General features: G+C 47.6%; 7 protein-coding genes across 7 annotated transcripts; 3 read left to right on the top strand and 4 right to left on the bottom strand.

Moving 5' to 3' along the window:
- Nucleotides 1-319: 319 nt before the first annotated feature.
- Nucleotides 320-1,255, top strand: ARB_07322 (uncharacterized protein; the record flags this gene model as incomplete). Its single annotated transcript, XM_003014715.1, has 4 exons — nucleotides 320-561; nucleotides 597-659; nucleotides 848-1,142; nucleotides 1,208-1,255. 4 exons carry the CDS (start codon nucleotides 320-322, stop codon nucleotides 1,253-1,255), a joined length of 648 nt encoding a protein of 215 aa, XP_003014761.1.
- A 1,713-nt stretch (nucleotides 1,256-2,968) lies between these two features.
- On the bottom strand, nucleotides 2,969-3,884 carry ARB_07321 (mating locus protein, putative; the record flags this gene model as incomplete). Its single annotated transcript, XM_003014714.1, has 3 exons — nucleotides 2,969-3,123; nucleotides 3,190-3,293; nucleotides 3,430-3,884. The coding sequence occupies 3 exons, from the start codon at nucleotides 3,882-3,884 to the stop codon at nucleotides 2,969-2,971; spliced, it is 714 nt and encodes a 237-aa protein (XP_003014760.1).
- Nucleotides 3,885-4,388: 504 nt separating this feature from the next.
- ARB_07320 (mating type protein MAT1-2-1) lies at nucleotides 4,389-5,612 on the top strand (the record flags this gene model as incomplete). Its single annotated transcript, XM_003014713.1, has 2 exons — nucleotides 4,389-4,570; nucleotides 4,634-5,612. 2 exons carry the CDS (start codon nucleotides 4,389-4,391, stop codon nucleotides 5,610-5,612), a joined length of 1,161 nt encoding a protein of 386 aa, XP_003014759.1.
- Nucleotides 5,613-6,727: 1,115 nt separating this feature from the next.
- Nucleotides 6,728-7,399, bottom strand: ARB_07319 (Putative uncharacterized protein MAT1-1-4; mating type protein; the record flags this gene model as incomplete). Its single annotated transcript, XM_003014712.1, has 2 exons — nucleotides 6,728-7,260; nucleotides 7,318-7,399. 2 exons carry the CDS (start codon nucleotides 7,397-7,399, stop codon nucleotides 6,728-6,730), a joined length of 615 nt encoding a protein of 204 aa, XP_003014758.1.
- Nucleotides 7,400-7,951: 552 nt separating this feature from the next.
- Nucleotides 7,952-10,024, bottom strand: ARB_07318 (DNA lyase Apn2; the record flags this gene model as incomplete). The annotated part of the gene is made up of 3 exons (XM_003014711.1): nucleotides 7,952-8,165; nucleotides 8,364-9,812; nucleotides 9,882-10,024. The coding sequence occupies 3 exons, from the start codon at nucleotides 10,022-10,024 to the stop codon at nucleotides 7,952-7,954; spliced, it is 1,806 nt and encodes a 601-aa protein (XP_003014757.1).
- Nucleotides 10,025-10,539: 515 nt separating this feature from the next.
- Nucleotides 10,540-11,195, top strand: ARB_08059 (ABcox13, cytochrome c oxidase subunit VIa, putative; the record flags this gene model as incomplete). Its single annotated transcript, XM_003014710.1, has 5 exons — nucleotides 10,540-10,702; nucleotides 10,762-10,786; nucleotides 10,845-11,004; nucleotides 11,065-11,072; nucleotides 11,150-11,195. The coding sequence occupies 5 exons, from the start codon at nucleotides 10,540-10,542 to the stop codon at nucleotides 11,193-11,195; spliced, it is 402 nt and encodes a 133-aa protein (XP_003014756.1).
- A 423-nt stretch (nucleotides 11,196-11,618) lies between these two features.
- Nucleotides 11,619-14,762, bottom strand: ARB_07317 (uncharacterized protein; the record flags this gene model as incomplete). Its single annotated transcript, XM_003014709.1, has 6 exons — nucleotides 11,619-11,702; nucleotides 11,765-12,979; nucleotides 13,040-13,189; nucleotides 13,243-14,291; nucleotides 14,350-14,534; nucleotides 14,584-14,762. The coding sequence occupies 6 exons, from the start codon at nucleotides 14,760-14,762 to the stop codon at nucleotides 11,619-11,621; spliced, it is 2,862 nt and encodes a 953-aa protein (XP_003014755.1).
- Nucleotides 14,763-15,635: the final 873 nt, after the last annotated feature.

Genomic DNA, 15,635 nt, shown 5'->3' with positions numbered 1-15,635 from the left:
TCGTGGACCGTACGTATAAACTGCTCTCCATGGTACTAATTAATGAGACGAACGAAATGCTAACGACACAACAGAAAGAAGCACCAGAAGCGCTTGAGCGCACCATCGCACTGGCTCTTGGACAAATTGTCCGGAGCCTACGCTCCTCGCCCATCCCCCGGTCCTCACAAGTTGAGAGACTGTCTGCCCCTCATTGTCTTCCTCCGTAACCGGTTTGTTGCCTCTTTCACCCTCCCCTCAGGCTTTCTGTTCGGGGTCATTTCTAACTCGCAGCAGTCTAAAGTACGCCCTCAATGGCCGCGAGACCAACTCCATCTTGATGCAGCGCCTGGTCAAGGTCGACGGCAAGGTCCGCACCGACTCAACCTACCCTGCTGGCTTCATGGACGTGATCACCATCGAGAAGACTGGCGAGAACTTCCGCCTCATCTACGACACCAAGGGCCGTTTCACCGTCCACCGTATCCAGGCCGAGGAGGCCGAGTACAAGCTTGGCAAGGTCAAGCGTGTCCAGCTGGGCAAGGGCGGAATCCCATTCTTGGTTACGCACGATGCTAGAACGTGAGTTTTGCACTCTTGTTTTATGCGTCATTCAGTCGTTGGACCAAGGTTTGGTTTGATTCCCGTCGTGCGTGGAGCGAACGGAGATGGCAGTTGAAGTTTGCGAGACGGATGACGGGATACCATCATATCATACCATTGGCATTTCTTGTCAGATTGACACAAACAACAATATCTGTTGCTTGCTGTTTCGATCTGTCAAGGGCAACGGCGTTCATATATTATGAACATGGCATTTGTCTCGTCCATTTTTATTTTTGACTACGAGCTAACATCTTATCTCTAGCATCCGCTACCCAGACCCAAGCATCCGTGTCAACGACACTGTCAAGATTGACATTGCCACTGGCAAGATCACTGACTTCGTCAAGTTCGACACTGGTGTCATTGCCATGGCCACTGGTGGTCGTAACATGGGTCGTGTCGGTGTCATCACCCACCGTGAGCGTCACGACGGTGGTTTCGGCATTGTCCACATCAAGGATGCCATTGACAACACTTTCGCTACCCGTGAGAGCAACGTCTTTGTCATCGGCCAGGAGAAGCCCTGGGTCAGCTTGCCCAAGGGCAAGGGTGTCAAGGTATGTTCTCTTATCCCTTCTTTATTACTTGCATGTGGTATCTGTGTGCTAACCAATCTACCTAGCTCACCATTGCTGAGGAGCGTGACCGCCGCCGTGCCATGGCTAACTAGAGTTTATCTAGTCGCTGTAAAAAAACAAAAGAAATCAAGTAATAAAAAATATATTCACAAAACACCCTTTTTTTTTCATCCCTGGAGCAGGCGTTTTATGTTTTGACTCGGTAGTCTTCTGTTCTACTCTGTGAAACGGGTGGTTGTCTTATCCTAACGAAGCAATGTCAAACTTATTTTACGCTAAAATGCCATGCTCCTTGACCCATGAACTCTGTATCGCATCTTGTCACTCACTAGACTTTCACCCCCCCGTCTAGTCAGTCCTGTATAACTTTAATCCCTCGTACAAATTAGCCTTCCAACGACTGCAAACGGAACAAGGTTGATGCAGCACCTGCGTGGACGAGTCTTGTTCTAGAACCCGTCTCCATCGCCAACTCCTGTTCACCGATGGCCGCTGTCACCGGCAGGGTTGGGCGGTTAGCAGGGTCAGTCTATTGGCTGGGCGATCCTGCAGTCACCATCACCTCGCATGATGTGATGCAGCATGCAGCTGACAAGGCCTGACCCATGGCTGCCTTAGCAGAACCACAGCACCGGGTAAAATACATCACTCATCATCGAATCCACTCGTAAAGTAATATATATAAAAGCCAGGCTAGCATCTCTCCCGTTTTCTTCTGCTTCTCTTCAGCGTCTTCGTCGACTTTTTCGCCGTCTTCGTCGCTTAAGTTCTATAAATATCTGTGGCTCCTGGTCCGTGTGGCCCCTGGTTAAGCGACCACCCGCTTACCTAATCCCGTCGATCTCCCGGCCCAAAAACTCCGTCCTTATCTCCATTCCACCTATTATCAGGATGTCCTGCCCGACTTCTTCCCCAACTTCCCCCAACTCCCCTCGCTGTCGCCGCGATCTTTCCAGCTGCTTCTCTCCCAGCCTCCGCACCGTCTTCCCCCTCTTTTCCCCTCTTTCCCCCGCCCGCCAGCCTCCCTGAAGAATCTGCCGCCAGCCCCCCCATTTCCGCTTTGGGAAAGCAGACAAAGACTTTGTCCCCTTGAAAGAAAGCTAAAAGAGGCGCTAGTAACGTCGGTAACGGCGTGACGGGAAAACTCTGGCGGGCGTAAGTTACGTCTTGTATCGCGCTTGTAACGGCCGCCCTTCCGGCCTCCCCGCCCCCGCATGGCTGCTGACTAAGGGAGCAGGACAAGATTAGTCATCAAAACGGAGGGTTGACATGGCGACGACATGGATAGACAGCATAGCCAGAGGGCATGGATAGAAGGCATTGTAGGGATGGAGATGCCACCAAAAGGGGAAAGAGAGAAGATAGGTTTGCAGCGGTAAGATGGCATGCTAGCTGATAGGTCTGCTTTTACTACGTCCCATCAAGTTGAGTCCTGATCTAGATATCAGAGCATAGATCTGCCTTGTCTATCTCTCCATGCGCTGCTGGTGAGTTGCTATAGAGACTGACTTGCAAAGCAGCGTATCCTAGGAGATGGGTGAGTTGCCATGGGGACTCAGAGAGGTTGCCATAGAGACTCTTCCCACTTCGCTGCCTCACCCCTATCCATCCCTATCTATATGCAGAGAGATAGATGGTTACTCGAGATAGTTGAAACATAGATGAAGAGCAAAGTGAAATCAGTTCCTGTAGCCATCTAGTTATCTTACATCTTGCCTTTGCATGTTTCCATCTTCTCCTCATATTCTTATGACCCTATGTCCCTTCACAGTGTACACTATCTCCTCTTACACCATCACCACAGTTTACTGGTGTTCAGCCCAGTTGGCCATGTGGGCCATCTCTCTCTCCATATCGAGGTCAATCTCGCGTCCAGCCAGAGCTCTGATTCGAAAGAAGAACAGGTCCGACATCTCCTTTACCATGAGATATGTAAGGCGGTTCCTCGTCATGCTAGTAACTATATAATATCCCTATCAGCCATGCTCCAGTCCAGTGTATGTAACCTGAGGAGAAGAAAACTCACAGAATGACATAGCGTCCTCAGGGTAGCTCCCGGTAGCTCTGATGACCAAGTTTCTCTCTGCAGTAGACATGAAGGGGACTTCGTTTATAGCCTGGTAGGACAGGCTGTGCGCATCAATGCGGACCTGGGCGCAGCGAGGATCAGGGCGCCAGTGCGACTCAACCATATTGATTATTTCCCTGCAGGAAAGCTGTTAGTTAAATACATGCCTCTGCTAGACAAGATCGAAAGTAGACTCACCCAGTGAAGTACTCGCGGAAGGCTCTCCAGTAGATACTAGCAGGTCCATGCTCCTGGACGTGCTGGCAAAGGCGGTAGTTTGCTTCGTCCTCAAACAACTGTGCATGGGCCTTGAAGATCTCGCGATGACGGTCCTTTGACTGCCCATTTTCTCTCAGGATCTCTCCATTCAGCTCGGGAATCTCAAGCTTGTCGGAAAACTTCAGCAATTTGCCAGTGAAGTCACTTGCATCCGGCTGGACCCTGTATAACTCGAGAAGTCGGTTCAAGACCTCGAAATGGGTATGACCAAAAGAGTCTTCTTGATCATTATTACCACCGTTCCCAAATGTAATGCCCTCCATGCTGGTATTTGACATCGGGGACTCTGGTTCTGAAGGGTTGCAACCGAGATAACGGGCGAATTCGTTATGCATCCCACGATTGTTGGTCTCGTATGCCTCGAAAGTATCCATTATGAGAATTTTCAATAAGCTCTTGCCTCCGTCGGATTTCAATAAGGTACCAAGGATCAAGTCGTTGATGGGTTGTCTTATGAACTTTTAGATGTATGTTGTGGTTGGCAGAGGAAGTAGGAGAGGAGCAGTGAGATTAACTAAGTTAACTAGTTATAGTATGAAACTAAGTGGAGCTTGATTACAGTACGGTAAATGGTTAAACGAGCCCCGTAACAACCCCAGCCAGTTTGGTAATTTTTCGTATCCAACCACGCTCCAATTTCATTCACCTCTTGATAACTGATAAACAAAGAAACTATCAACTTGCCTCATTCTGGAGGCCCTCGAAGCAAGCCCGTCAACGCATGAGCTTTTCTCTTCGTTTGCTCTCTTCCTCGTTCACATTCTCTTCTACCAACAACAAATCTGCCTCTTACATACACTATATCGCCTTAATATCCAGATCGAACTGTCATATTCAGCCTTGTTTGTCGCTGCACTGATTGCTGCTGGTCGATTATCATGGCCACTACTTCTGGAACCATGCCGATGCCAGCATCTGGGTCGGTTGAGCTTGTGACTGAGCTCCTGTGGCAGCATGCTATCAGCCATCTGCAGAAGACAAACAACGAGATTCTTCTCCCAATTGATATTCGCTCCATTGTTGGGGGAGCAAGCATCGAAGTCATCAAGACTCGTTTAGAGTGTGTGATCCCAGTCATAATCTGAAGCTCATATGTATAGCTCGGTGTCTAACTGATAGACAGGAAATTACTGAACACGCCAGTTGTGGCATTCGAGGACAGCGTGAACAGAGTCTATCGCATCATGCCAACTCCAGCATTTGATCGCCAAATCGGGGCTGCTGTTTTGCCAATGAGTCTGGCTGCCAATAATCGCAGCATAGCTACACAGCCATTAAATGGCAATGAGCTTGTCAGTCAAGACATCATTTGTCAAGTGAAGGCTCCAAAAGTCCCTCGCCCGCCAAATGCCTTCATTCTGTATCGCCAACATCATCACCCTGTCATTAAGGCAGCGCATCCTGAGTACCATAACAATGACATTTGTGAGTTAGCAACAAAATATAACCTTATCTACTCTCTACTGACTTTACAAGCTGTTCTCTTGGGGAAGAAATGGAAAGCAGAAACATCTGAGACGAAAGCACACTTCAAGGCACTTGCTGAAGAAATCAAGAAAAAGCATGCCGAAGAAAATCCAGGTTATCAGTATGCTCCTAGAAAACCGTCTGAAAAGAAACGTCGTTGCACGAACCGCCGTAATGGACCAGCTCCTACTCAGAAACACGCAGGTGGCGATGGAATCGAAGTTTCCCTTCATCTTTCTCAGAATGGCATTTCAGGTCTCATCCAAAGCGATGCCGAGGGAAGTGGATTGTCTCCCGAGAGCACAGAGAGTGCTCCAGCTACTCAGCGTGAGCAACTGCCCCCTTCTCCTCCAGTCACTACGAGTTCGGCCTTCCATGATGCTCTTGCCAATCAAAGCGACCAATTTGTTATGGGTATTCAAGGTGGAGAGTTCTTGTCCTATGGTCGTCGTCGCCATTCACCTACAAATTCTATGTCTACAGTCAGCCAGCTGGCTCCTATTCCTCCATTGCCTCAGCAATTACCTCAGCAACTGAATGCACCGCAACCCCCTGCTGAAGACTCAACTCAAAATGATTGGACAACTGATGTTGATTTCGATTTCGATGAATACTTCCTCGATGATGCTCAGTGAGGCTTGTTGCTCAGTGAGGCTTGTGGTTCTTTGCATTGAAAACAGGAATTGATGCTCATACTGGTGTTTGGTGGGGATAATGATTATGACCTTTGTATTCAATGATTCAATGAACAGATGGGGCGCTACGGATTAGATACGAGATGGGAAGGGTCGTGGGTGGTAACTAGATAGATCAACTGTACACTAGCAAACAATGAATCACTATTAATGCGTTATGAGGTCCTGAAAGTCATTAGAACTATCTCGTACATAGAATCCCCTTTGCTAGTTGACAAAATCTCCCCCTGCACTATAAAGGGCGAATCAGAGTGCTACGCTGCTGAGAAACAGTAGTTTCTGTTATGCCAACAATACAGTTCTTAGACGATCAACGGACCATATAAAAGATAATAACAGGTAGACACTTGATTGTACTTTAACCTCGACGATTGAAGGATATCAGTACAAAAATCCACATTACTTCTGCACCATGGCTACCGTGAAACATCAAAATACGCGACATCTGACCCTCCGACCAACAGTTATTTCGTTAAGCAACGTTTTCCTCGGTATTGTCTGAGATATCTTCCACGATTGTGCGGTAGAGCATGGCTCTAACACCGGAAGGATCACCATTATAATTCGTGGGCTCCTCACCTTCGAGGCGTTCTTTGTCATTATTAGTGCGGGCGTCACATAAACACGGTTGAGAGAGATCTCACCAATCAGAGCATTAAAACTCTCTAAGCGATCAATAACACGATCATGCTTTGGGATGGGCATACGCCGCTTGAAAGGTGTCAGGTCGTCTAAGTAGATACTGATATTTAGGCATACCATACGTACCTCGAAATAGGGATTGGGTGTCAGAGAGATCTGTTCAGCGTAAGCTATGGGGTAAAATGTATTGGGATTGAGATCTTAGCGTACCCAGCTGGTTTGGTGCGTAACGTTGTGTGAAGGATAAAGGGCCCTTTTGAACATATTGTACTATAGAGAGGTGAGAAGATCGGCCACCGGGTCAAGCGAAGTCTAACTTACTGTTTCCTCAGGGTCTCGGGCTTCGGTAGAAGAGTCAGCTGAAGGGGGGTTTGACTACAAAAGTTAGATTGTCATACCAAGAACTCGGTTATTTAACTTGCCTCCGCATATTCTTTAGAAGCCGTATAGTTTTCTCTTAACCACCTCAAGTGGAGTGCCACTCCACCTATTGGCATCATCTGCACATAGCCGTTTGGAGGGTCTGGGGGAAGTACAACACCACTGCCAGGGCTGCCTTTCAAAAGGAATTGTTCCCAAGGCTTCAGCCCGGGCTTAAATGAAGGGCGGTTGATTTCCTGTAAGATCTCTTCCTCCTCTCTAGCAAGAATGTTGGCACGGAGACGGATACTCTCTTCAATGGACTCATTTTCTTTGTCCTGACGTTTCTTGACCACTCTAGCAACGCTTTCCTGGAGGAGTTTGAAAAAGCGTTCATGGGCGGTGGGCGTGGGGAAAAGATCAGGATAAGAGGTAAGCCTAGTCAGTTCAAGACGGACACTTTCAGTCAAGCGTTCTGTTTCCTCCGGAGAAAGATTGACTTCATTCGGACGGTATGTGTCCAAGCACGTCTTGTAAATAGAGGCAAGATAGTCAGTGCTGCACTTGCGGACGGCAATGCCGTCTCCTGTAATAAATTTTTAGTATATGGATACATTAGGAGTCGTGAGTGCTAGATTCTCACCGTTGAGCAAGCCAGGGTCATACTCGGACCACGGCAGGACGACACGCGGTTTCGGAGGCGGAGGAGGTGGAATCTCAAGCATCCTGGGTCGTTGCAGGTGGTTATTGGAGCCTAAGGGCTGTGGAATAGAAACTGCAGCTTGGAGGTTGAGGGTTGGAATTTGAGAGAGTTGGTGTTTGTTTTTATAAGGAGAAGTTCGTGCCTCCAAGGGGGAAATGAAAATTTTTCTGGTTGCTATGCCACCGCGTTTCCTAAGGGGGAAATCAAAACAAAACGGCCACTAGCGCGAAGGATACCTATGTGCGGGCATTCGATGCGAGTATGCAGACATAAAGGAGATAGCAATACTATGTCACCGGCAGGGTCAAAACGAGGCTGGTATACGCCCCAAACGGTGAGATACGCCCTGATACTCGAGGATAGGTGAATATGATCTTGTGCAGGTAAATAGAGCAGTGAGTCACTAGCAATAGCACCAGTTCACTCTACGGCCAAAATATGTATGATGATGGCCTTGTTAACTACAGGATATTAACAGAACCTGTATCTCAAAAACTATCAATTAGAATCTAATTGAACATTACAAAGCAAGGGGGTATATGCAGGTATTTTCAGCACTAGGTATAACTATCATCTATTCTCCAGCTTGGCCCATGTTCACAGCCGTCATGATCGCAATCATGACATCCATGTCAACATGTTGATACCAAAGCATAGTTGAGTTGGAGGTTGAGATGCTGACTAATACAGCAAGTGGTCCTCGAGAAAAGTCAGGGCAAAAATGAAGGCAAACGCCGCCAAAAGGGAGAGTACGGTAGATGTCGAGTTTGAGGAGAGACACGGTTAGGCTAATATTCCTTCATTATGCTAGTCAGCTTGACCTCCAATCACTGCTCCAAATGAAAGTTGGACAACGCCATGGAGTTCCCGACTCTTTATCACCACTCGGGCCAAGCGGCCTCGGGCATATCCAAAATGATCGTCCACAATTTATTCCTGGCTTTTTGGTGACAAGAGAGATGCAATCCTCATGATGGCCCTCACACTTTGGCACCGGCTTTCTTGTAAAAACCTTTGACCACGATTCCGTCGGGCTACATGAGGGAACAATTGAGTTGTCTGGAGAGGCTGTCACTGCAGTTGGAACTGAATCATTGTTCTCCGCCGTAGATGCCAACTCACTGGCGGGAGTTATTTTGACTTCAGCTGGGGCTTCCTGTGGCGAGTCACTAGAAGCCGTAGCATTCTCCTCGCTGACGGCACGACTGGTCTTTTCGGACTTGAAAAATCCAACAAGAGTTTGTTGACCATTGCTTCGAGCGCCAGATGGTCGGCCTTTTTGCTTTGGTCTCTTAGATGAAGGGGCCTGAGCTCCTGTGCTGTGTGATCGCTTGGGAGCATGATTCATTGTTACTGGTGCAGTCTTGTTTTCTTGTGCACTCTTGATCTGCGAGGCCGGTCCAGGAATTTCCGACCCAGCCTGAGTATCAGTTGTCGTTGACATCTTTACTTCGCTATTGTTCTGAGACAGGGAATGATTTCGGAACATATCCTTGATATTCCTTCGGCGGTCAAACTCTGGTATCAATCTTCCAGATAGTGCCAAGGGGACTATTTTGTTAGAGCGAGGTTGTTCTACCCCGTCGTCGAATGCCCCCTTAGGATTCATGATGTCCAAAATGTGAACATCCTTCCCATCAAAGGGCACCCTATCACTTATAGATGCATAAACAGGACAATGATCGGAGCCCTGTTCGTTAGAAATTAGTAAGTTTTTGAATGATCGGTAAATAAGTTCAAGTTTGACACATACTATAAGCCCCTCTTGAATGTTAGACTCAACAAACCAGGACCTGATATTGTCACTACACAGAATATAATCGATCCTGGATCCATAGTTGCCTGGTCGAGCATTTACCTTTTGGTTCCAGCATGTATACATGCCAGTCCGGCTAGGGTGAAATTCTCTACAGAGGTCTCGCAGAACAGGGAGTGTCTCGGTATCATGTGTATCCCCGGTTGAGCCCACAGGCCGCACCAGCCTATTGAAAATGCGTCTAGCAGGATAAGATAGGTACTCTTCTTCAGTTTCAGTACCTTTTCTAATCCTTTCTAGAGCTGGAGCTGAGTCAATGGGGCCGGCACAGGTATTAAGGTCACCTGCCAAAATGACCCGCTTTCCCATCTTGACAAGGTTCCTCACTCGGACTTCAAGTAAATTAAAAAAACCAAGCCTAAAATCGTCTCGGGTTTCGTCTCGATCCGCCGGGCAGTAAACTCCTATCAACACGAAAGCAGGGAATTCGAGGATCAAACATCGCCCTTCAGAATCGACAGTAATAGGGTCTACTTCGGATAACTCCTCCATCTGTTCAATAGAGGGATAGCCGCCAATCTGCTCGGAAGCGGATAACTGGCGAAAAGGGGTTCTGGAGCTTGGTGGACAAAGTGCGCCAGTTACGCCTTCTTCGGCACGGATAGCAGCACATTTCGAACTGCGGGTATATATTACAACCCCGGAATAACCTTGAGAGTGTCAACATAAACACTGGTAAACCTCATACAAAACGTATATACCTTTCTTTTGCCTTGGGAGACTAAAATAGCAGTCCCAACCTGACACAAGAACCATGTCATCTTGCAAGTCTTTCCGTTGGATCTTTGCTTCCTGGAAAACCACGATATCTGCCTCCAGGATATCAAACATTGCCTGTAGACCACGCATTAAAAGAGTATTCAGTCAACATCCAACGGGTTGGAGCGTACCCCAAACGTCCGGTTTCCTCTCCATGGTTCGTATGAAAACGGGTTCCTGGGAATAAATTATCAGTATATCCCTTGTTGTCTGCAGGGCTGCTGCCTAGCGCCGATGGTACCTTATCCCGTTCACTACAGTGTCGTCAGTTTCGCCAATCAATAATGTAGCCACCAAACTAACCGTTCCATGTTGTTAATCGCAGCACCATCTTTCACCACATACTATCATCCTCACATCGTTCGGCTGCCTTCTCCCTCTTCTTCCTGTTCTTCAGCTGGTTTGTCGATGCTCGATGGCTTTTCCCTTTTCACGTTCGAAGTCGCGATGACGATCAGGCCATGTGATTACATAATCATTAGCCACTAATTCTGAACCACAAGCGACTTCAACTTCAACTTCACTTCGTTCCTTGACTTCACCACGATCAATCATTGAGACTCTTCAGAGTACCAATTGAACCAGCCATGCTTTCCCGTCAGCCTATCCTGCGCGCTGCCCAGAGGGCCAGCATCCGATCTCCCGTCGCCCGCAACTTCGTCCAGCGCCGGTTGAACAGCTCGACTCCTCACGACAACGAGTTCCTCCGTGAGAGAGCCGCCGTTAAGGCTCACGCTGCCTCCACCAGCGGTAAGCGGAAAGATAATACCGTCAGACGAGGGATACAGGGACTAATTGTTTATTTGCAGATCTATGGCGCAAGCTATCCATCTAGTTAGTTTTACCTCGATGACCCGAATGTCCGACGTCCGGATAACTAACTGTGTGGCAGCGCCGTGATTCCCACCCTAATCCTCGGTTCCATCAACGCATACAACCTCTGGACTGAGCATTGGGAGCATTGGTCTCATATGCCTGCTTTGGAGGACCGTGTCGAATATCCTTACCAGAACATCCGAACCAAGAACTTCTTCTGGGGAGATGGTGACAAGGTACGTGAAGTTGAATGATATTCTATGTGGAAAACTTAACAATGCTGACACAATTCATAGACTCTCTTGTTAGTATTACGACTTTTTTTAGGCTACGTGAATTATAGCACGGCGCATCGAAATTACTAACCTTGGTTTACTTTAGCTGGAACTCCGACGTCAACTACCACAACAAGGACAAGACCACTTAATTTCGCTTTCAGTCAATAAATCCAATCGTTAATGGACGCATTCCGCCGAAAGCAATGTTATACCAACGTTTTTGGAGGGAAAACCTGCTGCTTTATACACCCGAGGTATAACATCATATGTAGAATAGGTCGAAATTGTTGAAACAGAAATATATGTCTTATCTTTAACTTCCAACTTTTCGATAAAACTCATTCGCTGCAACTTGCTAATTAGTAGGTATGGAATCGGCCCGGAAATCCTCTGGCTTATTGTCAAAAAGCGCCTTGATAATTAACAGTAAATACTACAAGTTGAAATTCAGTTGCAGGTTGTGACGAAGTCTGTATTCTTTTGTCGCTTTCGTACATAGTGATCGAAGTGGAGGAAATATTGGGTTTGGCAGAGATGAGTTTATATAAATTTGTTCTGGAAGCGCAAGCATGTTACTCCATGTACGATATCTTGCGCATCTCGCCAAGTTGCTTTCTGGCTTGACTGAGCGCATTTTCGAGTTGCAGAATTTCAACCTATAAACTGTGTTAGATACTTGACATATCATATATACAGAGGTAAGGATTGATAAACGTACCTGTTGCTCCATCTCTCGTACTTTGAACTCATGTCCGCTCAACTTGGTGTAATCGATGGTTTCGGTCTCATTGCGGTTCTTCTCAGCAATGATATCCTGTACCTGCCTGACCAAGCTTCTACAAGCGGATCCAACAGCCTTGCTAGCTGTCTCGAGTCTATCCTGAGTCTTGCTCATAAATGTAGCCTTGACTCGACTGGCCGCCACAAGCTGGGCAGTGCTAGCAGCCACATCGTTACTAGCAACGATCAATTGTTCAGGCGAGTTTCTGCCAGAAATAACTCCGTCGGCGGTTTCAATTAAGGTGTTCGTTGAAGTTGCCACGGCCTTTGCAGCAGATATCAATCCCTCTGTCCAGCGATTGTTTTTCTTGTAGAACGCCGTCCGCGAAGAGCTTCCTCGGCCCTCCTTGACGATTTCTTGTTGCGATGCAGTGGCAGCCTTGATCAGTTCTGCGATTGCATTTGTTACCGCAATAGATGCTTCCAGGATAGAATCATGGATGCGAAGTTCGTAGGTCGAGTAGCCGTCACGAGGCTTCTTCTTGAGTTTAGCTAGTCGCTGTGCTGCGGCTTCAATTGCGTTAGCGGCATTGGTCAGCTCTCGGTCGACGATGTCACCGAGATCGCCGGCACCGGTAAGCTTGTTGCTCTTCGGAGCGAAGGTATCGACAAGCTTGGAGAGCTTCTGGAGGTTCATGAGGACTTCATGGTTGTTATTAATAACCACATCAGTCTTCTGAGTGGGCTCCAAACCCTGAAGACGGAAAGACTGCAGAGCACGGAAGAATGTCATGGTGGACTCGGCAGGAGACCTTGCAGCACCTACGAGCTGATCGGCTTTCTTGTCATCAGTGGCGAATCGAGTCAAACCCTTGGTGTTGCTAAGGACATCAGCGATGGACCCAGAGAACACGCTCACGGTGCGGATGATTTCGGCATGTTCACTGTTTGGTCCATCAGCGATGAAGTTGTTGAAAGCGGTCGAGAACTCAGTGGCACTAGCAGATGCTTTTTCAATCTGCGATAGCACATAAGAAGGCGATGCATTTTGGTTTCCAGCTTGCATTGTCGAATCCAGCTCGTAAAGTGCATCGTCCACTCGTTGCACACCACTTTGAAGAACAGAGTCGATGATATCGTTGACCTTGGAAATAGAGCCAATCAGAACATCGTCAATTTGACTGTCTAGGGCCTTATCTGCATCTCCTTGGCTCTATAATTGTAAGTTCAACGTTAGCTCTGATACCAGACCCTGTGAAAAGGTGGTACATACCAGTTTCAGCTCCTCTAGTTCAGTCAATGCCTGCTCCATTCCAGACTTGTATATCTCGATCTCCTCATCCTTTTCTCGGAGCATGATTTCATGGTCTGCATTCAAGTCACCTCTGCTAGATTGGAATTCCTCCAGCGCTCGTGTTTTACTCTATGCATGGGTTTGTTAGCATAAGCATCGCACGAGAGAACTGAGAAACGTACCCTTAGAGCCTCCTCTAGATCGGCCATCTCGCGATTATACTTAGAAAGCATCGCGGAGATTTCTGATCCCTTCGCACGTTCGGCATTTTCCGCCCGCTCGATAGCCATTCGGAGCTCCCTCTTCAGCTTCTCGAGCTCCTCCCGATTACCTCCTGTGAGACGATCCTTTTCATGCAGGGCTCTATCACGTTCTCTAATCATATCGGCAAGTTCCAAGTTCTTTGTCTTCATCTCCCGCTCGAGACGTTCCTTCTTGTCAATTGCTTCCTGGGCAGATGCCGCCTTTAGCTTCAAAGACTTGGTGGTTTGGAGAAGATCCAGATGCTCCTGTCGCAGCTGAGAGTACAGCTTAGCCAGTGCCTCATATTTTGTACGCCAAGTGTTGAGTTGTTCCTGGAGGGATCGAATGAGATCGTCCTTCGAAGAGTTTTGTGAGCTGAAGTTTGAGTTGATCTGGTTTAGTTGCTCTTCGAGGTCCTTCACACGCTTGTCATATTGCTGGAGCATCAACTGATCTCGTTCATACTGTGCCCGGGCGTTAAGGTTCTCTTGTTCAAGCTCTGCCAGCCTTCCTTGGGTCTGTTGTTGGTACTGGTTCGCCATGAGTTGTTCCTGGGCTAGTCTCTGTTGCTCCGCTTGAAGTCGTTGCTGCTCTTCGAATTCTCGCTGCGCCTGTTGCTGTGCAAGCATTTGTTGGCGCTGCTGTTCTTCCCACTGGCTTTGTAGTCGACGCTGTTCGGCTTCATACTCCTCCTGCTGTCGTTTGGCCTCCGTCGACCAGAAATCGTTGATTGGTTCAGCATCAGGGATAGTGGACTTCGGTGGTGGAGTAGGCTCCCTCTCGGGTTCGTTAGTTGGACGCTTCGGAAGACTGGGCTTATCCTCTTCCCCTGCGAGCAGATTTGGTGGCTGTGGTGCAAGTTTCGGGACAGATATCAAGCTGGTAAGGTATCTTAAATTTGAACATTCATAATAAAAGCGAACCAGTCGGTAATACTGAGCATCATATCGGCCTCGAAGAGGTTCCAATGCGTCTTCATCACCGGTTGCTATATCGAGATATTAGCATCTCAAAAACACATAAGACGGAGTATTGGGTATCCTTACTTGAGTGCATTGCTCGTAGCATGCTGGTAATGAACTTATAAATTCCATAGCTCTCCTGAACAAGAGGCACCAACGCTGATATTCTACACTCATTATTTGCGCTGCCTCGGAAGTGCGAAAAGATGAGTTTCTGGAAAGTGTCGATTTGGTCTTGGAGTGTCATCAGGTCGGTAATTGTTTCGTATCTATATTGTGTTAGAATCAATCAGACTGGATTGGAAGAGACCGCCGTACCCCTCGTTCGGATCATTGATCGACTTAAGACTGATATATTCCTCATATTCAAAGAGACCTGTGTATTTAATGGTTAGCACTCGTGGTATGTAAATATACCTAACACTATAAAGAACACTCACCATTGAATTCTGGATGCTGTCGATGGAATGCCAGCTTGGACTCCAGGAAAAAAACATATTCTCTAATCAACGGACCATAGCCTGTCACCTATATCAGCCTCCTCTCTCCGCATAAAATTGCATTTCTCCAGCAATAGAGCATGCACCCCGTATTTAGGCATGAGTTCACCCACCTCGTAGCCCTTCGCCCGTTACCCCTCTCATCAAACTGTCCAACCATGTAACATTTTCCTGCGCCTCCCTTACAGTAACAGGATGGCCCTCCTGCAGGACTTTATGAATTGTAATAAGGGCTTTAAATGTCTGGACTTCATCGGCTAGAATAGGTTGTCTAGTAACAATTATCAAAGTTAGTAAATGCGCATAAAAACAACTAAGGGGTAAGTGAGGTGGATGTGAGCTGGTAGTAAGACTGGAGTCCAAGTCCACGGAACTCACACTTTCATGCCAGACCAGAAGGATACCGAGGACTTATGGTCCCAGGTATATACGATGCAGCTCCGCACATGTTTCCCTATTCAACCACTGTTAAACCGTATGTTTCCAGTATGTATGACGCGGAACGGTCAGGCAGCGGGGACGTACGTTTGGGAGCCGTTTCCTCTGTTCACCGATCGCAAGTCTCATTAGTAACTGTCCAGTTTGCAACGTAGATAAAATGCAGGCTGTAAGTGAGAGGTGAAAGGGCGGCGGTCGTACCGATGCTAGTAGCTTTGCGGATGTTGACCGTAAGGTCTGCTTCGGTTCTATAGATATATGTGAGCTACATCTGAGCGAACAGTGATATTCAAACAAGTCCTATCTTGCTCTAACCGGCGCTGCTCACCTGCTCATTGCTGCGGTTCTTGTAGATGGGCCGTAACCAAGGGACATTTATGGTAGCAATCGGGCGACGGAGGGGGTCAGCAACGGGCGCAGAGCTCGTTGAAC

Source organism: Trichophyton benhamiae (assembly GCF_000151125.1).
Source record: "Trichophyton benhamiae CBS 112371 chromosome Unknown contix00378_25.r1.exp, whole genome shotgun sequence".
NCBI classification, from domain to species: domain Eukaryota; kingdom Fungi; phylum Ascomycota; class Eurotiomycetes; order Onygenales; family Arthrodermataceae; genus Trichophyton; species Trichophyton benhamiae.
The sequence above is the reverse complement of the archived record's forward strand: the minus strand, read 5'-3'. Positions and strand labels throughout refer to the sequence as shown.